The following is a 24,532-nucleotide window of genomic DNA, read 5'->3' as shown; positions in this document are numbered from 1 at the left end:
CCATAGCATCTATCACACTGCAGAATCTCTTCTGACTGGGTAGGGGCAGGTTTAATTCTTGCTTCCTTCAGAGACACAATCAGTATTGTGTTGAGCCTGCTGTGAGAATTTGGTTATGATTTTTATTGCACAAGCAAAATCCCCTTCCAAAGTCTGATAATTTCTCCATTCAGAGTATGTGTAGCACTAAGTGCCTAAAAAAAAAAAAAAAAAAAAAAGCTGGCACCTTTTATGAGCCATTGGGGGAAGCAGAGGGCGAGATCTGAGGAAGCGTGCAGCTTTGCCACTGCATCTCTGATCTCAAAATTAATCTCATTTTGGAAGTGAAAGTTCCAGACAAATGCAGAAAAAGCATGGGGCTGGAAATTGCCAATTTGATCTGTGAATGTGTCTTTAACTACATCCAAGATGCCCTGGGATGGAGCCATTACTGTCAGGCACATAGTGCAAGCTGTCTTTTTTTAAATTGCAAAAATGCAGATTTCATTCGTAGCCTGGAAATCCTGACAGAGCTTATAGTACTTCTCTCTCAGGTATCACACATTACAGGAGTTTTAAAAGCTGCTGGAGAGCTGGCCCTGTAACCTTATTTTCACATGAAGAGAGGTCAACATTTTCTAGTATAAAATTTAATGTTAATATGTGTAACATGAAAAATAGAAGGCTTATTTCTGAATCTCCAACCTTAAAGGCAATAGAGGGACATATCACATTCAGCAGCAAGCTATCTTCAGGTTCAGCCAGGCACTCCTATCTCCTGTGTGATGAAGTATTTGCAAATATGTATAGTAAGGAGAAGAGTTGGTGCTGTAGCATCAAAACTGAAATAAGTATCAACAAAAAAGCCCATACAAGCCCTATGTGTAGGTTTGTCTGGCATGGTATTGTGCCAGAAATACCTTTGGTACCAGCCAGATGTAAAACCGTTACGCTCATCTTAAGTAATATAGCTCTGCTTCTCAGCCAGTTCTGAGAAGAGCTAATTAGGTGGTTACGCTGTGTTTCCACTCTCTGAATTAATTCAGCCAGAGCCAACTTAGGTGTCTCTGCAGAGCAGTGTGTTTTGCCCAGGTAGACATCATGCCTCTGCTGTTGGGATGAAGCAGTGAGACAGTATTGCTTATGTGGTAGGCGCTGTTTTGGCATAGTAGCTCTCTAACCATGGCCTAGATTAAAAAACTTAGATTTTAAAATTTTAAGATGGGTCATGAAGGATATTATTTCGTGGATACTCACAAGAGCCTTGCTTCACATCCCCTAGCCATTTAAGGCCAGCTGAGGAAAAAAAAAACCCACCAAACAAGAGATGCAGCTGGTTATATGAGAATTTAATGAGTAGGTGAGGCTGGCATCTTAATAAATGAAATATAACAGGTATGGTGAAAAAAGATGTCTTCTCTTTCAAGGCCCTCAACTTGCTACTTATGTTTGGTGTAAAAGAGATATCTCCGAGAGGAGCTATAATGAGTTTGGCAATCAGGAAGAATGAAAAAAGGTTTTTTTATGGCTTCATTCTAAACAAACAGGATTGGATATCAGTTACTGGGAGTGGACAGTATGAAAGGTGCAAGATAATAACAGCTTGATGTGGCCATGTCTCAGAGATACTCTGTAGAAAAAAAAAGAAAAAAAAAGACAAAAGAGAAATATCATGTTTTAGTCCTAACCAAGGTCTAGAGGAAGATCCAGTTGAACATCTTGCACAGGTTACAGGCCCAGGTGCCTATATTTGAAAATTGGGAGTGAAATTACTGAAAAGGTGAGAAATTGTTACTAGAACTTTAGAACTCTAGACAACCAGAGTGGAATTATCCTCTCTTTACTTGAGTGCTCCACTCCATCTTGTCAGAGACAGAAAGCTGAACTCCATAGTCAGTGGAAATAACTGCCTCTAATGCAAAATTCATCATCACTTAATGCAGACATTTAAAACAAATCTGATGAACTTCACTCTCTAAAGGCGTATGTCTGGGTTTTTTCTACTGATTTTTTGGATGGAATATACTTGCTTCGGTCAGAATAAGCAAGGAACAAAGGGGGAAGGAGTGTCGTGGAAGAAGGCATTGGGAAAGGAGGCAGGTGTGGGAAGCAGAGTAAGGAACTATGGTTGCAAAGTAATAGTATCCTCAGAAGGCACAGAAGAGATTGTGCACAGAGGGGGCTGGATTTTTGCAGGGGAAGAGAAAGGGAGACGGGAATGGAAATGGAAGGAAAAGAAGACAAAGCTAGTGGGAACTTTTGAAATGTAAATATGTGAACAAGGAGGAATGAAGCTGGATGATAGAATGAGAAGGGGCGATTTTTGCTATTATGCAGAAACGGAGTGTGGTGAGAGCTCTGGATAGAAAGGATTACATTATGCATAATAAGGTTTGATACATTTTTAAAGTAAATTTAATCTTAAAAAGGATATTTATTTTCTAGAATACAGTAGGAGGATGAGAACTCTTTTCTCCTCACAAAAGAACAAAGAACTTTGCTAGTATGACACCTCTGTTAATAGAAAGCAATCGACAGATGGTATGGTATCAGCAACTGGTTTCCTTGGAATGATACCACATTCAGATTGCACCCTGTGAAAGAAGGCCATTTTATTCCCCCTTTTCAGTGTAAAATGCAAAAGGCACTGAGGAAACAGCTATTTTTACAGCGCAGATAGCTAGAGATATTTTGGTGATAAAGGGCAAAGCTATTGTGGTAGCAGTCAGGAAAGAGGGGCAGGGTGGAGGCTTTTTGCAGGAAGGGAACGTTGAGAAGGATGCATCAGCAGCAAATGGGAAATGGAGGCAGAATCTCACTCATGCACTTCATTGGAGCCCTTTCCTCAATAGTAGCTGTTTTGATAAGATGGTAGAATTGGCTCATTGTCTGTTCTCGAGACCAGGCAGTTGGTACCGTGAACTACATGTAATCATAAAGCAAAGGCATTTTGATAAAATAACTCTGTACTTCCAGCTCAGAGTGCTGGTGATGACTACGCAAATAACTCCAGTTTTGCTCTTGGATTTATGAAGTCATCAGAAACCAGCCGTCAAAGTAGTGCCAATAATCTAGTTGCTTGTTCTGTATTTATTCAGCAAACAATTGGAAGCAGAATTACATTCCAACCATTTCATTCTACAACCCAGTCCTTTCTGATTAGGAAATCTAACAGAACATAGAGCCAACACATTTAAATATCCTCCAGAAAGTGAAACAGGAAATTAACTTCTCTGTTACTTCTTGATACAGGAGCTATGTGCACTTCAAATATAACGGTAGTATGAACAAAACACTATTTCTATGAGCTTTTATGCAAACATGAAAAAGAATTTAAAAGTCACATTTGGAATTAATAAAGGTCTGCACAGTCCTGTAAATGAACAACTTTGGGCATTACAACCACATGCTAAGTTTTTATTATCGCTCTTCTTATTAATGCTGTTTAATATTAGTGCGGTAGTTTCTAGGAGTCCCACTCATGGATTTTTTGTAATGTTGTTGTGCTAGGTGGTATTTAGGCAGATCCACTTCCTTTGCTGGCTAAATGGGAATTTAGGCAGGTCGCTGCCTGTAAATATTGCTAGTAGTGCCAGTGTTGTTCATATAAGGCTGGTTCTCTTTCGTGGTATTTCTGTTGCATTCCCCTTTCATGGAAAGGCCTTTTGGTTTGCACAGTGGCTCATATATCTCTTTTGCAGCAGCCTGGTACCTTCAGAAAGCAGTGGGGTTAAAGTAAGCTGCAGTCCAGTTATTTGAAGCTATTGGACAAGACTCTGACAGTCGTGGCTGGCTTGGGGTAGAAGAGTGGCTGCCTGTAATCAACACAGGGACTAACGCCACCAGAACTGGGTAGCTGAAAAGATGATTCACAGTTTTTGAGTTCCTTCCTGAGAGAAGCTTAGGCAGACATGAGTTGGGTCATTATGTTAGGAAGAAGAATTTTGTTTCTGCAGTTGAAGTGATGGTCAATGAAATTCTATGGCAACAGTTCAAACTGTGTATTTGCTTCCTTGCCAGGCAGAGACAATGCATCAATATTTATGGAATTATGCAGTCTTCTTGGAATCTGAAAAAACGCCAAGGAACTGTTTTTCTCTCCTCAACTGGAAATATCTTTGCTATTTTCTTCTTGGCCAAAACAATGACAGTAATTATATATTATAAGGTTCTGTTACTGACCAAATTTTGTTTTTTTGGAACAACCCAGAATTCTGTACAACAGTGGAAAGCTTCAGAGACTAATACAATCAATTACATCTTTATACATTCATAACCTAGAATTAGATAAACTGGTTTCAAGGAAAATGTCAAAACATTTTCTGTTCAACAGAGAATTTCACAGCTATGTGGAACTTGCAGACAGAACTAGGAATCGCAACTCAGATAATAGATGTCTATTTTCAGTCGGACAAGGATGGTTACGTAATACTTGAGCTTTCATATTATATAAACTGGGCTGTTTATCTCATTCGTTGAGCCCTCAGAGGAATATACATTTGATGTGATAATTTTTTAAAAATCCATAATAAATTTTATGGAGCTCAATTTGTTTTCTTCTGTGTTTTTCATGTTATTCTATAAACTGAAAACAAAATTACAAAATTCATTTTTATGCATTTTTATTCACTTTACAGCCCACTGTGGTTTGTTTAGACCAGTTGTTAAGGCTGTGGATCATCTGTGTAACAGCCTATTGCACTAAAATGAGGTCAGTGACTCAGCTAAGTGCAGTGGTTTGCAAGCTGTAAGAGCAGGTATATCGTGTCAAAGCTCACATAGGCCTCATCCTAAATCATATGGGAAATCTCAGCTTTGCTGTAAAGCATCATTAATTTCTGTGGAGACAGCCACACTATTCTCTAGGTAAGACATGGGCCACAGGTGTTCTTTACCAATCCTTTTCACATAAGGTGTATTGAATCTGTAATAAACTAACCTGCTAACAAATAGCCCGAGACTTCAAACTGGGGAAGAGCTAAAAAATGGTTAGGACATGAAAATGTTTGACCATTTAACAATTAGTCTGAGATATTCAAAATGTTGTGGATCCGTTTTTTTGGCCTAAGCCTGCTACACATTAAAGTTATAGGAATGCCAAAAACATTAGAACCGTAAAACGTCACAATATGCGAACAGCTTATTTTCATCTATTGCACTCTGCTTCTTTTATACCAGCTCTCTGCCCAGACTGCATTTTTATGATTGAGAAACATTTTATAAAAACCAGCAGACTCTTTAAGTGTACAAACATGACTGCTATTGCTATTAATATTGGAAATTCTGAAAAACATCCAGTAGTAACTAGATCAGCATGGCCAGTGATGTAAGGCATTTTATATAGAGCTTTGGAAGAAATTATGGAATCACTTGCTACAAGCGTGCAGTTGGCCAGAATTTTTTTAAATTTTGGGTAGCTAACGGGTAGTTTCAAACCAAACAAATACCCCACCCTACATTGCACTGGCTTGGCAAGAAAGCGGAGAGGACACGTTGCATCTTGTAACCTGGACTGCAAATAGCTCCGAAAGGGCAGAGGAAATAAATTCGGCAGTACTACTCATGGTTCTCAAGCAGGCACCCTAAAAGGTGTTGAGCTGCTTCATATTATTTAATAGTACCAGATTAGACATCAGGTCAAGCCGTTAAATTTAGGACCCTGAATTGTCTTGGTGTCCCAAAGAAGCCGTCGTGGCTTTTTGGGAAGCTCGTGGAGACAAGCGGCGGGTGTCTAGCGCCGGGGTGGCGGGGGGGGCAGCTGGGGGCCCAGCCAGGCCTGCCGGGCCCCTCCCAGCCCCGCGCCAGCAGGCTTTGGACACCGGCAGCCTGAAGGGTTTTTAGGTGTCTCGGCTCTGCGTGTCCCAAGGAAAACCCTCTGGAGCGGCTGGTGGCGTGCTCCGTGCGAGGGCCGTCGCGAGCCCTCCGGCCGCCCCTGCAAGGCGCCTGGTGGGAGCCGGCTGCTGCGTGGGCCCCGCGGAGCTGCTCAGGGCCATTTGCCTTTGTGTGTTGTGGAAGTGACCGAGGTTACCGCCATCGCTTGAACTTCCTTTCTCCTTTTTATGCCGTTATCAGTGTTCTCTTGAATATTTGCTGTCGCCGAACTAGAGCCTTGTCAACATTTCTGCTAATCCCCAGGGAACCGGGGAGAAGGCCGCCTGCACCGGTGCTCGCCTGGAGGCGGGAGGGAGAGCTCCCTTCCCCTGGAAGGTCCTGCTGCGGCCCGGCTGGCACGGGCCGAGGCCTCTGTCCCCGGGGACCGTGGGGTCCCCGTGGCCCTCAGGACGCCTCGAGGCCCGTTGGTTCCCGTCCCCCCGCGCCTCGCCGGCCAGGCGGAGGCAGCGGTGCGGTGGGGGGCTCAGCTCGGCCCCCGGGCCCAGGCGGCACCCCAGGCCGACGAGGCCTGTCGCACCAGGCGTGGGCTCTGAGGCGGCGGCCGGGCTGGGGCGAGCCCTGCAAGAGCTGCCTCTGGAGCATTGCCCGCAGGGGAAAATACAGGCGTTGCTGGGTGCTTGAGGTAGAAGCTCTTAGAGTTTGTTTGAAGAAACATGCTGAAGGAGTGCAGGAGGCTTCGCTCTTGCAAAGGAAGGTGTTCTCTGTTAGCGTGAAAAAGCGCAATGACCGTTAGCGAGGAGGAATGCGCACAAAGCGCCGCCAGGCCCAAGGCAGGGCCCTCGCAGCAGGCAGCAAGCACCCTCAGCCGCAGAGGAGGGACGGGAGCGGGACAAGCCATAATCGCCCGCTAAAACCCAATAAAGATGCATCCCGGGCTGCAGCCCCTCCGCGCTCCTCACGTGTCCTTAGTTCACCCCGCAACACTGGCCCTCGCAGCACACGCGGGATGGAAAATTGGATTTGCTCGCAGGATAAAGCGAGAGGTGTCTCTGTCCTGATTTTCTTCGGCAATGCAAGTGAAATGGAAAGTGGGAAGTGTCCGGCTGGGCTGCCCGGAAGAGAAGGAGGAGGGAGAGGGAGCACAGGAGGGGGGCCAGGGCAAGGGCTGGATTTAGGGACAGGGAGGGAGGGAGGGAAACGGAGAGGAAGGGCTGCCAGCGGCTGCTGGCGCTGCAGGAGAGCAGGAAGGAGAGAAGATAAGAGGAGAGGAGGGAGGGGCAGTGTTGTATCGAGATATTTTTCAGGGTCCCCTCACTGATGATGCTAACCCTTGCCATCAGGAAAGTCTGCTCTGGAGCAAAAGCAGATGTGGCGTTAGACGCTCAGGGCTCAGAAATAGTTCGTGGTCCTCACTGCCTCAGAGAAGCTTACATTTCAGCCAAGCATAATGTAAAACTGCATCCTGTAATTGGGGAACAGACTACTGAGAAGAGTGACTTTATCACTGGGTCCCGGTCCTATAAAACCGAACAGATCTTGAATGACATTTGTTCATTTCAAAGCGTCTGTCTCTTTTCAGTGTGGTGCACAAAATGGTGGTGCTTTGTTTGTGTAGCGCTTAGTATCTCCAGTGATAAGCTTACTAAAATTAGAAGTTATGGAGTAACATAGTTTTTAAAAGATATACTGCTAACTACTGCTAGGTTGAAATTCATGAACTTGCCAAGAACTAATTTCATGTAATGAATTTAATCCCTTAAATGCTGGTATGTGTCATCCTAAAGACAAATACTTTTCACAAAAAGAAAATCTTGTCTGTTAATGATATTTTAATTGTAAAAGAACAGTTAGACAATTCCAGATATTAGTGACCTCTTTCCCACATGGAGCATCCTATTTTTTTGCTGTATTGGGTTTTCTGTGGCAAGGTTTTGGTAGTGGAGGGGCTACAGTGGTGGCTTCTGTGAGAAGCTCCTAGAAGCTTCCCCTATGTCCGACAGAGCCAATGCCAGCTGGCTCCAAGACGGACCCACTGCTGGCCAAAGCTGAGCCAGTCAGTGACAGTGGTAGCACCTCTGGGATAATGTATTTGAGAAGGGGGGAAAAAAAGCCCTGCGCAACACCAGCAGCACCCAGGAGAGATGAGTGAGAATATGAGAGCAACAACCCTGCAGACCCCCAGGTCAGTGAAGAAGGAGGGGGAGGAGATGCTCCAGGCACTGGAGCAGAGATTCCCCTGCAGCCCGTGGTGAAGACCATGGTGAGGCAGGCTGTCCCCTTGTGGCCCATGGAGATTAACGGTGGAGCAGATATCCACCTGCAGCCCATGGAGGATGCCATGCTGGAGCAGGTGGATGTGCCTGAAGGAGGCTGTGACCCCATGGGAGGCCCACGCTGGAGCAGGGTCCTGGCAGGACTTGTGACCCTGTGGGGGACCCACGGTGGAGCAGTGTGCTCCTGAAGGACTGCACACCGTGGAAAGGACTCACGCTGGAGCAGTTCATGAACAACTGTAGCCCATAGGAAGGATTCATGTTGGAGAAGTTCATATCTCCCATGAGAGGGACCCGACGCTGGAGCAGGGGACAAGTGAGGAGTCCTCGCCCTGAGGAGGAAGGAGCAGCAGAGACAGCGTGTGATGAACTGACCCCAACCCCATTCCCTGTCCCCCTGTGCTGCTGTCTGGGAGGAGGTAGAGAAAATAGGGAGTGGAGTTGAGCCCAGGAAGGTTGGGGAGGGAGGTGTTTTAATATTTACTTTTTATTTCTCATTATCCTACTCTGATTTGATTGGTAATTAATTAAATTAATTTCTCCAAGTCAAGGCTGTTTTGCCGGTGACAGTAATTGGTGAGTGATCTCTCCCTGTCCTTATCTCGACGCACAAGTCTTTTGTTGTATTTTTTCTCCCCTGTCCAACTGAGGAAGTGATTGATAGAGCAGCTCGATGGGCACCTGGCATCCAGCCAGGGTCAACCCACCACACTTATGTAAGACATAAGATATCCCCCTCTCCCAAAGACCCAATGACATTGGCCCAGTAATTTGCTCTTTTCAGATCTTAATGTCAAGCTCACACTCTCTCTCTGTGTTTGGGGTGGCTCTTTTCCATTTTTCCTTGCAATGAGCTCATATCCCAGGCTATTATACGGAGGAAGGGTTTTCTCTAGATGCTATTGTCCCTAGGCACTATGTGGGAAGACAGTGCATGGTAGACAACCTAAGAGTTCCCTGGGATTCATTGGAGACATCATACACCTTTCCACTTGCTCCTATATACAAGTGTCTCTGCCAGTCGTCCTCTGGGCTGTATCGTGTTGGACTAATAAGGCAATAAGGTACTGACAACGTTACATTTAATTTTCTGGAAGCACAGCATCTGCAGTGCTGTTTAGGATTCCTCTGCATGCATTTACCTCAGAACTCTTCTTACTTTTCTTAGTCACGCTGCATAACAGAACTCAGACCCCTGCACTTACCATCTGTGTAGGACCCATGTTCATTGGAACAGTTTACATGGGACCCACCAAGTCTTCTCTGCTAGGTGACCGACAGATCAGCCTGAGGCCACAGTCAAAGTCAGCTGGCAAATACTGTTACCGGCTCACCAGAGCAGCCCAAATTTCAGCCAAAGCTGTTTCCATGAAGGGAAGACCATGGTTTAAAGATCCTCCATTTCTGCCCTGAGCTTTTGAACCCTTGCAATATCAGTCCAAAATGAAGGTAGAAAAAACAGGGAGGCAGACAAAATGGAATTTGTGGTCAGAAGTCCCTGATATAAAGAGACTTCTTAATTATACGAGAAATATTTCCCAAATTGTCACAGTAAGTTGCTAGTTTCTTTTTGTGAAAAATAACAGCTATATATTATACTGCTGAGGAATGTCCTATCTTACAACCATTGTATTTTCATTGTGTTTCCTGTAGATCAATGACTCCATTCTCCAGTACTTTGGAAGCCGTACGAGAAGAGCAGTTCTGTACGCACCTCCTGCCCACAGTGAAACCGACCGTCAACTCTGTCAGCGCATCCTGGCAAAACATGGATATACAGTCACGGTCCTTGAAAACAGGAGGCTGATGGAAGATCCCAGGCTTGAGGGCCCTTATCGCAGTAAGAATAATTGAATTTAGTTAATTCATTAATTACTAAATGTTAGCTATTGATCTATCATTCTTCCACAGAGGTAAAGCTTATAAACTCTAGATGCGAGTAAGGATACAAGCCAAATTCTAGCCCTTCCCAGTTATGCAGCTAATTTTCCACAATTAGATGATTCTTCCATTAGATGCTTCCTTCTGTTAAAAAATGCAGCAGAGTGATTCATCATAGTCTTGACAACCAAATCAGATCAGTTTGGTTCCTGATGACTTCTCATACCAATATAATTGTGGAATGATTTTCAGTAGAGCATTTCATAGCAAAACAAATACCTGCTACATTTGGGTCTTTCTCATTTTCTCTCTTAGGAAAAAGCTGTATGCATGAAGGTACGCTTTTTCCTCTGGTAATGTTTTGATTGTTCTGTAATGTTCACCCTAAGCTTGTTAAAGAACACGATACAGAGGAAGTATATTTCGCACTTGCTGCAGATGCTGGGGTAAATTACTGCTGGTTCTTAGTTCCTGTTGAAATTTGATCCACAGTTAAAGCAGGCTACTGAAGAAGCTTGGTCTCTTGCACAAGGGACTGTAGCTTTGTGGTGTGGAGTTATACTGTGCCTGATAGAGGAGCTTTGGGGACCAGTTATATATATGCTGACCATGTTTAAGTGCTCTTGGATACCTTAGAGGTATGAACTGAAACTGTGATCTCAGTTTGGTCTTTTGTTGGAAGTCAGTTTTGGAACTGGAAGGCTTTGAAAAAAATGCACAGGCCACCATTCTGTCAGGAGAAAAACAGTGTGATTGGTTATTTCTCGTGCTAAGGGGAGGGCTGCTTGCATCATTCAGGCTTGCAATACATTCCTGGGGTTACCAGAGAGCTCAGTTTTGCTTTGTGCTTTAACCAATCAGAGTAGTTTCATAGATGAAAAACATAAGTATTTCACATGGATGAGGCTGCTCAAAACTCAACCACTAATTTCAAGTTTCTTTAAGAAATTTTTTTTGAAAGTAAGATACATGCAGTTTTCTTGGAAGGCTGTACTGAGAAATAGTAAATTGTCTTCACCTCGGTCTTTTATTTAATCTGGTTTCAGATGCACCTTTCAGCCACTCCTTGCCTTGAGTACTTTCCATCAGAAAGTGACAAGATACAGTGTGTCCACAGGTTTTTCTCATGTCAGATGTGCCACAGAGAAAAGATAGCATTTCTGGGGACGATGTGCACCATCTCTGTGAAATACTTTTGTTTCAAATGGCCAAGGAAGTGGGGAGGTGAAATTCAGTTATGACTTAGAACAAATCACTGTACTAGATTTTGCTACAGTGATCAACTCAGGTTCAGGTTCTCCAGTGCAAGTTTTTACCCTCCAAACACTGCCTCTGCAGAAATAGCTTAACTGTGGATATTTACATTTTACAGGCTAGCACCAGTACTTCCTGCAGTATTTCTCCAGTAATGAAAAAAAAAAAAAAAAAAAGTTTTAGGTATTTTCCAGGAACATGCTACAGCTTCCAGCAGATGTTGGAGTATGTTAAAAAGTCAAATGCTTGCCAATTTAAGGTAAAGTGTAAGACTCTACTAATCCCATTTCATGGCAACATAAGTCTGCCTTCAACTAGTCCCTGTGTTATGTAAGTGCCTAGCTTTCAAGTTTTGTTTTAAAAACAAGAAGTAAGTAAAAGAGCATGTCTGCATGCCAAATCAATAATCTTTTCTTAGAACTAAACAAGTTATGCTCAAAGTTATTTTTCTTTGCCAGTAGATGATGGGGTTTACTGTTCTGGATGGGATAGTACTCCTTATTTTGGAGAAGGATATTTTGAGCTATGCTTTATCATAATATTTTCCTAATAGGAGTGTTATAAATTATTAAAAAATACGTTCCTTGAAGCCTCTATTAAAAAGATACAGATAATGGACTGAGAACCATAGCTCATGAATGTTATGGAAAATCTATAAAAAGAGTAATTCCTTCTTACTTGGTATTATTTAGCAGCTCTATCCAGTGCTTTTATTTTTGAGCAGTCTGTCTTACTCGTGTATCTTTCAAAGTTCACTCTAATTTTGAAAGGATTTTTTGTTTAGAATGGCTGAGAGCCAAGAGTCTAGCTGAAGTCATATATGGAAAAAAATTCACCACAAAACATTCCTAACTTTTTTGTGCTGGCCCGCTATTCATTTTGGGACCAGTTCTGCTCCTGTTTGAAACTGAAATGTGACAGCTCTGCACACTGATCTTCCAGGGAGATCCTCCACACCTGGGCTGCAGCACTGTGTCGAGTTCATTGCTGTCGGAGAGAAACATCAAGAGAATAGTTTTCTTCCGTGGAAATTTTTCACTTCTTACAGACCAACCAAAACATTTTGAGTTTTGGTAACTGGGAAATGGTTGGCTAAAAAGGAAAAAGATACCTTTTTTTTTTCAGGCAAAGAGACTGCGGTTTATGGGTTTCCTATGAAAAATCTGTACAGATGCTTTCTGCAGTAAAATATAAATTATTCAAACCCCTAATTTTTCACTGAAAAATAGCTCTGTCAGTAAACTCTCAAGCAGCTTTGGTTGAACAAGAAGTAGCTGTGCTTTCACCATTCCTTAGCAATTAAACCCACATGGAGGGAAAAGCCCATGGACTGATGATATCTATGCCTGCTCTAAGCGCTTTGAGTCTTCCTTTTGCGGCAGCCCTAAATGATCCAGTTTTTCTGTAAGGTTTAACACATCTCTTAGTCTGCTTCTGGGATGGAGATAGAGAGGCAGTACTGTGTTAGTAGCAGATGACAGGGTAGTCAAGTTTTGCAGAGAGCTGGGATTGCCACCTTGGGCATGCAGCTGCTGCTGGGATAGATCTGTTTTAGCATGGTCAGTATCTCCAGTATCTGTGGTAAGTCCATCATGAAGCAAGCAGTGCAAATGGAGTAGGATAACACCTGATGAGAAAGGTATCAGGTTGTATTGGCCAGCACATCTATAAATGGTACACTTGTTTTGTTTGCCAGCTAGGCAGAAGAAGGTGTGCTTGGTGTGTTGTTCCTTCCTTCCTCCTCCTTTTTTTAAAAGTGAGAATCTGGTCATAGAGACATAGCCTCTGGGACACGTTCTGCCTTTGCTGCAGCCTGGGAGCAGGTTTGAAACCAGTGTCACACAGCTTCACGGAAAATAATAAAAGGGTCAGAAGGAGGAGTGAGAAAGCCCCACACATCCAGGCATTCTCCTGGGAGGTTTTCTGTGCTGAGCTGCACAAGCCGCAGACCTTCCTTCCCTCAGCCCAGTACAGAGCTGTGCTGCTCTATCAGGGATGAGTGGGATGAACTGCCTGGCTTCAGACCACCCTTAGGTCCTCCCAGAGTGGCAAACGCTGGAGAAGAACTTGCCAAATATTTTCCAGAGTCTTCTGCCTTCTTCCCTGTCCTTCCAGTCCGAGAAGCTCTCATCTCTGGGGCCATGGCAAAGATTAACAGGATCTGTGGGTCCCTATGGCTCTGTAATGCCCTGCCAACATTTTCACAACTTTAAGAGGAAAGTTTTATCTCAAAAACGTGTTGCATTAAAATGCTTTTCTGCCCTCCAAAAATAACGTTCCCTAGTTACTGTCTGCTGCCTGAACCTTTCCTGAATGCCATACTTTCCCCAGATGACATCTTCTAAGATAATCTGCTTATATCTTTCTTTCTGGAGCCATCAGTTTTTCTGTCCTTTGCTCAATATGCCTGCCTCATTAGTCAATGGTGACCTGCCTTTTATAGGCAATTCCTAAATTTCTCAATTCTTTACCTTTACTAATAGTTACACAAATCTCAGAAAACTGCAGGCTCTGAAAAACATGTGCAGTTGAATGCTACAAACCTAACCAGCCAGTTTTAATTCATTCTGCAATAACATGCAAAATTCTGCTGTTACTGCTAGCTTTTGGAGTGGAAAAGATTCTGCATAACCTTAATGATAGCCAGTCAGTTTGGCCATGGAAAAAAGCACATCTATTCAGGCCGCTGGCAAACTGAGTGCAGTGTAACATTATATGCTCCCTGCTGCCTTAGAACATTAATTTTAATAATTCGGTGGAAGTTTGTGCAATCGCAATGGGTGACTTTAAAAAAAGAATCATAAACCATTTTCATAGTATTGCTTTTACAGGATCATTTCCTATTTTTAGAATACTACAGTTAAGTATTTAAACTTTACTATGGCTTCTGTTTGCAGTTTGAGTGACATCCACTGAAGATGAAATATTAGCCATGCCATTAGAAAGTTCGTTACAGTACATATATTGACTTGGGGTTTTTTTTGTGATTTATTGTTCCATAAGACAAGTATTGAACCCAACTTAGCTTTGGTTGATATTTATCTCTTGGGTCAATAAGTCTTGATATTTATTTCCACTGGAATCAATACCAGCTTCATGTCCTATTTCTCACCTGAGATTGTTAAGTGGAGATCATATACTATATATATCCTTAAATCTACATATATTGCAAAGAATATTAGATCTGAAGTTATTTCCTCATTGCTGACCTTATCAATATGCACTGAATTCTGTTCTGTTTTCTGCCATTTTAAGAGCACACTGTGTTTAAGTACTTGGCTCTGTAAATTAAGCCCTGGTTCCAGCAACTAACTATGAGGATGATCTGGCTTTTTGCAGATGTGGGAGCGGTGCTTGGGTGGAGCTGCTCCAAGAACAGGAAGGGATGAGTGAGGCAACAGACCCATGGGAGCAAATCTGAGCGAATCTTGGCCTTTCTCTTTATGTACTGGTGGCAAGAGATCTGTCTGGCATTTAAGGTGGCATCTCATGGCATTACTTACGTATTACCGCAAGGAGTGAATAACCCCTCATTGTTAAAGAACCTGAATATATTCAGACATAACTCATTTTGCTGTAAAATGCTGATTTGAGAATTGTTGTATTGTTATGGCAGATATGGCCTCAGCTGCCTCCCTCCTTGGCTCTCTGTGGAGCGCTGTTGCTTCTTTGTACCCAGTGGTTGCTCCCTGTAAAAGCTGCTGCTTGGGGAATGTCAGGAAGCATGAGCCTGCAGGAGCAATCACAGGTGTTCAGCAGATGTGGAGCGATGCTAGCTGCAGGTTTCTGTCTCTCTCTGGATGGTGCATGACTGAAGAAGCAGTTGGGGACAGATGAAAGAAAATTCTGCTTTGATTCTCCCCAAAAGCAATTTTCCAAGTCAATCTTTGTCAATTTTTCATTTTTGGTTTTTTTGGGGTATCCTTTGGAAAATCTGCTCTTTAAAGAAAATCTACATTTTCCATGGGAAAAAAATGCCTGTGTCTGTTCACTTCTATTCACAGTAGGACTAGGAGGCACAGAAATGTTGCCACACCAGAGTTAGAGATGGAGAAACTAGGATAAAAACCATATGAGTCACTGTCAGAACTAGGATGAAATGCATGCTCCTTGCTGTATATCTTTATGTTATTCCTTTAGCGTATTGTATCACCTCTGGTACTCCTCACTATTCATACTTTTGACCAGAGGGTAAATCAGCAAAAGAATCAGCTTAATTGCTGACATCTGGCCAGCAGCAAGGTAGGAACTTGCAGAAGTGCTACTTCGTAAGTGCAGCCAGTAATAGTTTCCTCAGGGCTGCTAATTAGTCTAGAGAATAAACCACCGCCGTGGGATTCGGAGGCCCCCAGGGCCGTGTCTGGTGACTGTCAGACATTTGCTTTTCATTTTCCAAGATGTACTATATCAGCAGAAGTAGTGAGAAAGAGGAGGTGGTAGAGACAGGAGGACAGAGTGATGCTCTTTCTTCAATGACTGTGAAGACTGGTATGACTGGGGGAACAGAGGTACTTGTTAGCGTAAAATATTCAAAAAGTCTGCTGCCAAGGAAAAAAGAACAATTCTTCATGCCTATAGTAAATAGGATATGAAGTACTACAACAATGAAAAAGTTATGTTAGATATTAGGAAAGCTGTTTTGGGGGTAAGGCTAGTGAATTTATCAAATGGATCCCCTGGAGCTGTGGAGCATTCAATCTTAGAGGTCTTGAAATATTAGGTAAAGAGATTTTATTGGGTGTAGTGTGTCCCCTTGTGGGGTAACAAGATGGACTCACAGACCTCTTGAAGTCTATGACTAGCCTTGAGAGAATGAGGCAGACAAGAAACTGAAGAGGGAAAACAGTGAGATAGAGAGATTCAGGTATGAATCAGCTGTGGTGACTCAGGGCTCTGAGGAACAAGCAATGTGTAGTTTACAGCATCTTCTTAAAATGCAAAATATTCTCAAAAAAACCCAAATCTATGAGTATATTGCCGACAGGAGTGGGGAAAAGGGAAAGGAGGACAAAATCAGTGGTGCTTAGAGTATAGCCCACTGAAGTTTGAGAAGGTAGGAAGCAAATAACATACTCTGAAATAGGGCTGGTTTTCATGGGATGGCATGTAAAAATCAGTAGTAAGAGAACCAAGTCTCCTCCCCTACTGAGTGGTTTTCTGTGGAGTTTGAAATACATTAACAGGAGTAGATAGCATTAGTTCTAACTTTACTTTTATTTCATTTTTTTTATTTTTAATTGTTCAGAGTGCAGTTAGGAGGAGACCCTACTTGCTGTTTGTTACAGCCTCAGACAAGTTTCCATGAAATCCAACTAACTTTAGCAAACAATTATAAAGACTAAAGGCCTCAAGGAAAATTGCTGGTGTGTTCTGTAAACATCTGGTTGCCATTTTCAATTACAAGGACCAACCCACTGAAGGAAGCAGTTTAGTTTTTTTGGAACAGAAATGGGACACTGGGGTTTTTGTTCTTTTTCATAGTGGAGAGTAAAGGAAATGTCAGGAATAGAGAGGTCACTAGATGCTCAGCTTTTATAAATACAAAAGTCTCTGAGAAAATTAAAGTAAATTGAAATCAGGTTCTGAAAGTGTAAACAACCCTGTGGAGGTAAGGTTAAATAAGCAGGACTGGAGATCCTAGCATGCCAGCAAAAGCACAAAATCATTCTGTCATAAGTAAGTCATTTAAAATATGGTGCAAAATAATAATGGTGAGGCTAGTCACAGAAGTATTTTGTGGGTTACCATAAAAATACATGTATATCTTCAAATCTAGCAGATGTAACTTCTCTTCCAAAAATCATTTTGGTTAACTGTTGGTACAAATTTATAGCTCATGGTATACAAAACTGGTTGGTTTCCTAATGCAAATGCGTGCCATGTGAGTCCTTGGCAAACAAGTAAAACTTACTTGTCAAAACTTACGGCAAAGTTTTGACAAGTAAAATTTCAGAAGCATTCTTTTTGCATGTTGTTAAGCGAGGAGCTTCCTAAACAAACTAAATAGGTAGAAATGTGATCCTCGGAGCATACTGAGTTACAAGCATACTTAATGTTTGTTAAGTTTGTTCTGCTTCCTTGAAATGAAAGTTAATATAGTTTTAGGAAAAAAAATGTATGCCAGAAACATACATGGTCTTGATCACTTTTTAATTTTGCTTTTAGCAATTAAGCTTGGCTATTTGCCAACTAGTTGAAAGTGGATGCCCAATCTCATGCCACAGACATCATTAGTTCCAGTACAAAACAAATCAGTTTCTGACATACCCAAATAAATGCTGCTCTCTAATGTGATGCTGTGGTTTCTTGCTAGAAAATCTAAATGCATAGTATATTCTTCTGAACAATATGTATTCTCCTTCCTAATTATTAGCAGAACTTATTCATGTTTTCTAGCAGAAGAGCACACAAGCTATTTTTTGTATCACTAAAATAAACCCTCTACAGAATTGTACTAAAACCTCTGTTTCAAACGCACTCTTTTCCTTGAGAAAGGGAAATTCTTTATTTGTTCATAACAGAAGATAAGGACATTGAACTTTGCCAAGTTAAAACCAAAATATAGCATTTAGTCATAAAGTTACCAAACATACCTTTCTTTGAATGTTCTTTTTAGTCATATAAACAGAACATACAGGCCAGTGGAGAGTGGTATTTATTAGGCTGACGTAGATCTTACAATAATTAAAATATTGCACACTGATTACACAGTGAGCTAAAATTAAAATTTTGCTGGAATAAATTATGTCATGTTAATAGACTCTGAAAAACACCAGTGTCCAGGCAGATACACACATTGGCCAAAGGAAAGCAACAATGTGCAAGTCCACTGAAATTAAATAAATATAAGGGATTAAGGTGTAAGTATACAAGCTTTATAATATGCTAGTAACATGCAAATCCTGTAAAAGAGTTTGAGGCAATGTTTTGTAACTGTAGCCTATGGGATAAGAACGTAGCAGCAGATAGTTGTTTATTCAAGTATTTTTAAAATGCTTCCCTTTTTAAAAAATGAATCCTGGCTCTGGTAGGGTTCAAGCAGAGACTCTGGTTTATAAATATATATGTCTGTTCCTAAATGTCAGATGATTGTCTACTAATATAGGTGCTAGGAGAATGACAGTAAGTCTAGCCAGAAGCCTGTAGCAGTCCTGCCAGAGCACTCTCTCTAAGGGATTGTTGCATGAGCGTTGCCCAGTGTTTTGGCTGGTGGAAGCTGTGCCCCTTTTTGACAGACTCACTGCCTCTGAGCCCTGGTCAGCTGTGAGAAGTGTGGTGTCTTTCCTCATTGTGCTCCCATTTTAGGTAGAGGCATTATATACCACCAAAACCAAACCATTTTTATTTTTTTTTTACTTTAGCTACCATGACTTTTGTTGGTTCAGATAGCAAAAAGCTTATACACTGTGTGTGCCTTCATTGTAATTTGCAGCCAGCCCACTCCATTCCTAGGTTCAGATTCCAACTTTCTCCAGCTGCATCTGCTTTCAGCTGACAGCTCTTTTGAATGCTGCATCCCAAAAATGCCCCAGACATCAAAAGTGCAGTAGCCACCCATGGGTTAGAACATGTTTCTGAAAATGTCACGCACCATATTGTTTTTACACTGACTTATTTTACATCAGATGGGAACCTTTCCTTCATGAGGGGAATGATTATTCTACCCTTCTGATATTCATTATACTCCCTCAAAGTTGATTTTTCAGTGTAATATTGAATATTCTTTTATGCGGCCCCTGAAGTTGTCAGGTTTGGAGGTAATTCTAGTTTGCACAGATGTTGAAGAGAAAGGAAGCTTCTCTGACATACTCAGAAATCAAAACTTACTATCCCTCAGTTTCAAGTTGGCTACAAGAGCTTTCAGATTTCTGAAAAAAAAAAAAAAAAAAAAATCATACAGAAAAGTATTACTAAAACTGACACCTACTCGTTGATTAGAAAGAGAAAAACCCACATATAATTAATTTGTATCATTTTTGGCAGATGCGTTTACTTACAAAACAATGTCCATTTTTTACAACAGAAAGGCAAAATATGGAAGGGATTTGGATTAAAAAGTAACAAAGGAATAGGATTTGATTAACTTGTAACTGGTAGCAAGATTACAAAAATATAGTCTTAACATATTTCCTCAATGGTGCCTCGCATAAGTAAAATATATTCAGACTTTGATAGAGGGAAGGACAGAAGAGCTGAGTGATATGCGTTTTGGAAAGTTTGAAACAAATTATTCAAGGCAGAAATTGTTTCTATAAGAAGCTCATTGTTGTAATGACTTTGTTTCTGACATTTGTGGTAATGCTTTCCAAAATAAATATTTAGCTGTAAAAAGGAGTTTCATTTTTAATTTATAGCAACTACTATAAGTGTGTATGTACATAGAATATACTTTTCTTCTGCATTGTGTAAATGCAAGATGAATCTGACAGAACCACAGTTATTTTAGATCTGACAGAATACAGCTCAATTGATCAGTTATTTGAAAAAAGAACTTTTAGTGTAAAAGAAGACAAAACCATTTTTTCTTTATTTGGAAGAAAACCATTGTTTGCTACAATTCATTATTTTTTTTTTTGCAAGAGAGAAAACAGAAAACCTATCAGCATACTGAAGTACTTTGTTAAACAGGCTGATAAACAAAATAAAAACAAGACCTAGCTATTTTGGACCAAATCAAGAAGTATTTGTCTGTCTAAATGGGAATTAGGCATTTAAATATTTTTTTTCCATCTGGCTTCAGCAACGCTCTCAAAAAAAAAGAAAAGCCTTCACTCCAGTTTCCACAACCACAGTGAGGCTAAGTATCACTGGAACCTGTCTGGAAGTCAGTCTTCAATAAAAAATAATTGAGGTAATTTTCTGTAAAGAGTAGGCTGAAGAGAAGGACTTTAAATACATAGAGTTTGGCACACGTTAACCCCATTTTCACTTGGAATGAAGTGCTATGGCTTTAGAAAAAAGGTTAGAGGACCTTTGGAGAAAGCTCTAAGAATAGAAAGAAAGAAATATTCAAGAAAGTACTAGCACAGAACGTAACTGTAGACTAGTTAGGTTGCCCTCTTCATGACAGGATGATGTGTGAGGTAGGAGAAAGCAGCAGGTTTTTTTCTTCTCTACCTAGCTCCATGACACATCTGATTTACATCCCAGATGTTACAGTACACATTTTTTGCAAATCTAACAATGTGGGGGTGTCTGTTGACCTTCAAAAGTGAGAGGTCTGACCCCACATTTCTTTAAAATGTTTGGAGAGGTATTTTTAATGTCTACTTTAGAGTCCATGGTCCATGGAAGCTGTACATGGTAGTCATGATGATGTCCATATCACTGACTTTCAGTAGCCCATGGCATGCCAGGTGAGTAGAGTTGAAAGGCAGCGTAGGTTGCTGCATAGAAAACAGTATCTGTGGGGAATAGTTGGAAGTCTCCCTTACATTAGCCATGACTTAATTATTGCATCACTGTCTTCTGTGGTTTTGTCCAACTCATAAATAAAATGGGTCAGTTTGCTAGTCCTGAGGACAAGTGATGCAGTATGGCTCATGTCCATGTATCTAAACTCTTCCCCTGGCTGAGGGTGGCCTGCTCTTCACTGAGTTTTAGGAACTGCCACTGGCTTGAGCTGTCTCCTGGGGCATTGCATGGCCACCCAGGGAGAAGAAAACAAACACAGCAGATGATTGCAGCCCAGCAGTTGAGCCTGTGTCCTGACACTGTTTAGTTTAGCCATTGCCTCTATTCCCAAGCTTCTCTTTTTCAGTATTCTGATTGTTTCCTGCCTCTTGGGTATTAAGGAATCTGACACATTAATTAGGGTTGGCATAGGATGCTCGAGTGCTGTAAATGCAGTGATCAAGGGCTGCCTTTCGGACTTTAAAATATGTGTCATTGTTTCTTGCATAGGTGATCAAACACCATACTTTTAACATTGTAATTGTTATCCTAATTCATTGTAATTAGAATGAGACAGGACATTAAGACCCATCTACTCCTTAGCTGTTTATCCTGAGGCTCCTCTATATCCATAGAAGGGAAGAGGCTCTTTTCGCAGCCCTGGCACAATTTCTGCCCTTTAAAGTCAATGATGAATTCTTATTAGTGCCATAATTCAGAGGGCTTCTCAGCTCAGGTTCCTCATGTCCTGTTGCAGAGTGGGAGTGGTAGAAAGGTTGAGGTGAAGGGCAGGATGCAAAGTATACTCAAGCTGGCAGCTTGGTTTCCTTGGGCAGAACTCCTCCTCCCCAGGTGCTACCTTCCCATTGAATCACCCATTGAATCTTCTTCCCAGCCTCCAGCTCTTTCCATCTGTTGCATGCGCTTCTCTAAACACCCAGACTCTTCCTTGTAAGAGTAGCAGGATCAGCAGGCTTGGTAATAGTCTAGTGGGGAAGATGCCTGAGTACATCTTGGGTTTGTTGTAGCTCCTTTTTGAACATACTTGTCCAAGTTACAGATGGCCAAATCCGGTAGTCTGACAGAGGTGAGGCTGATGCAGATCCATGCCCCTGCATCCAACTGGCTGCGAAGCTGAGCGTGTGCTCCCAGCCGGCACACGCACACCTATACACCAGGTATGTACACACACACAGCCGGCCACACAGATCAACACACTCAGCACTCACACAAACACAAACAGCACCCACGGCCTCATCCACTTGCCAGCACTCACACATGCACTTGTACACCCGCTCCAGCTGCTGCCATCACGGACACACAGACCTCCGAGCCCTGGTCCCACTCCAGGGGCTGCACTTAGAGCCCCAGACACACACACACGCACACGCAAGAGAGTCTTGCTGCCAGGAAAGAGTTGGCAATGGAGTTTAGTGAGAAGACAGGACAGACTGCCCTGGCCAGGTACAGGCCACGGCCAGCCAAGAGTAGCAATCAGCCCGCTGCTTAGAGGTGGAAAGCCATTTTCATCCCATTATTCCTCTATTTCCCATGCTTGTTCCTCTTCAACTCACCTTCATACCTCCTTTTCCTCCACTAAACTAGCCCGTAATAAGCAATTGGGAAATGCTCTTACCATGCACCTCGTAATGGATCCCAAACCCTTAGACAATGCGCTTCTCCCCCTCCCCAGGTGCACAAGGTGCTTTGGGGCTCCCGTTCACTCATCGTGACGGGCACTGGGGCTGAGTCTCCCCGGGGACAGCTTGGGGGGGACCAGGGCAGGGGCTTGTGTCTCTCTGACAGGGTTACTGAGGTTCCCCCACCCAGCATCACGCCTCTGTGCTCCTTCGTGTGTGCGTGTGTACGGGTGTGTGTGTGCACGTGCGTAAGAGAGAAGAATGTTCTGTGGGCAGACGCCTCTCCTGCAATGTCCCTGGGAGCAGCCAAAGCAGGGTGCTATTTGTGTTCCCCCACCTGCTGCAGTTCCTCTGGGCTCTGGTGGGCACATCTGTAGATGAGCTTTTTATCACAGAACCAGCGAGCACAAGCACTCCGGCTCTGCTTGTCAGCAACAAAGTTGGGGGTCTGAAAAGTGTAACCCATGTTCCCCTGAGTTTCTCACAGTAAAATAACAGAGCTTCAGGCCTAAACTTCCCCCCCTCCCCGCCCCCCCAAAATAATTGGAGTTTTAGTAAAAGTTTTTGTAATAGAATTTTTGAATCCTGGTGGTTTTGAGTCAATTGACTCTGTTGGTTTTTCATCTTAGATCTCTGTATCCAGCCACAAGGAGTTTTTCCTGTCCCCAGTGTGTTCTTCATTGCCTCATGCGTTTGTTTCCCTTCTTTTGCCACTCTGCTCTGTGAGTGACGGAGGTATTTACCTCACATATTTAAACTGCTATTTTTCTTTATGTTATCTGAAGCTTAAATAAAATAACTTTATAATAAATAGTGGGAGATCTTGAAGAATCTTGTGAATATCAGACCAGGGCGGGCATATATGCACACAAGCAGTGCGCAGTTAGGTACCCAAAAGCTGTGACATGCACTCTTTTCAACTTTGATTTGACTCACTCGCACATGATACATCCTTCCACTTCATGACTGCATGCTGCTTTTTCACATGACTTTGACTCAGGGTGCACAGAACAGGGATACCAAGTTCTTTCCTGGATATAGTCCCAAGAGTTATCAGTTAGAATAACTTGGATCACGTAGCAGTGAGGGTTATCCAAAGGCAATTGTGTCAGGCAGAATCTTCTTCCTTGGCACAGAGCAGGGTGGAGCTATTCTTCCCTTTCCACTGAGGCGTGGAGAGCCGAGCGCCCTCTTCCTCATCACATGAAGCAGGGGGATGCACATGTGAAAATCTGGTAATATTTTGGTTTATTTTCTTTGATCCATGCATGGCGCACTGCTGCCTCTCATGCTCAGCCCCTAACCCTGCTACCAGGACAGGGACGTCATTGCAACTTTTGCAATGCCTATGACAGATGGAGCAAATGGACAATAGCTTCCTTAACTATAGAGTTGCCCTCCCCATGAGCTTCTTTACCCCAGTCTGATCCCAACATGTCTCAAGTGCATGACCCTCCTTGTCCCCACATGCACATCGTCTCTTTCCAGTTTTCACCTGGTTCTTCATCCCAGTGCACTGTCAGTAGCCTGTCTCTAATATCTCTCAATCAGGCTTTTCTGTCAGATGGCTTCCTTCTCCATCTTCACAGCAGGTAAGGAAGCACCTACACAGATGGATGAGCTGAGCTTTGGCAGATCTGTGACAGCTATGTGCTTTAACTAGGTACCAAGTACTTCCATCCCAGAGAAGGTTAGGTCTCAGTCCCACGATGCTTTCTTGTGCAAGTGAGAAACATATCTAGCAGCTTTGACTGTGGTAGCCTACCTTGTGTATTAAATACGTAGAGAGTAAAAATTCCAGCATTTGGGAGCAACTAGGGATGTAAATGTTTTTAGCTTGCATACAAGTAGAGCATACCATATTGGATTACCAGATGCTTTTGGTTTCACTGAGGCTTGCTATGCAGAAAGTACGTGTGGAGAGCATACCAGAGTAATCTGAATATTCATCCAAAGCACAATGTGTAAGCACAGAAGTGGAATAACAGGCTTGAGTGTTTGAACTGCCCTGATGTGTTTGCCATTGAGTCAGGACTACATATTTTCCTTTTGTTTGCTATTGAACTCTACTGTAGCTCAGAAAGTATTTTGATGGCATATTTTCATAGCTTGAGTTGTCAGATTATACCATGATAAAAACTATAGATTGTTAGAGTTACAATCTGTAATACAACTCAGTGGAGGATTATTCTTAGCCTGACATGGTCTCTCCGCAATAAACTAAGAACCATCTAATGCACCTGTATTACATACTGCAGTACTCTTCTCCCCATGTCAGAC

The 24,532-nt window shown here is 42.4% G+C and overlaps 1 protein-coding gene across 1 annotated transcript in view; it reads left to right on the top strand.

Annotated features, from left to right (window-relative positions):
- The window catches only part of CPED1 (cadherin-like and PC-esterase domain containing 1), a 168,605-nt gene that overhangs the window by 14,101 nt on the left and 129,972 nt on the right, over positions 1 to 24,532 (top strand). Inside the window, exon 5 of the mRNA XM_010581312.1 lies at positions 9,738 to 9,924. Within this exon, the coding sequence (XP_010579614.1) occupies positions 9,738 to 9,924 (187 nt within the window). The remainder of the gene's footprint in view (positions 1 to 9,737; positions 9,925 to 24,532) is intronic.

This window comes from Haliaeetus leucocephalus, unplaced genomic scaffold (assembly GCF_000737465.1).
Source record: "Haliaeetus leucocephalus isolate CR32 unplaced genomic scaffold, Haliaeetus_leucocephalus-4.0 Scaffold763, whole genome shotgun sequence".
Lineage (NCBI taxonomy): Eukaryota > Metazoa > Chordata > Aves > Accipitriformes > Accipitridae > Haliaeetus > Haliaeetus leucocephalus.
The sequence above is the reverse complement of the archived record's forward strand: the minus strand, read 5'-3'. Positions and strand labels throughout refer to the sequence as shown.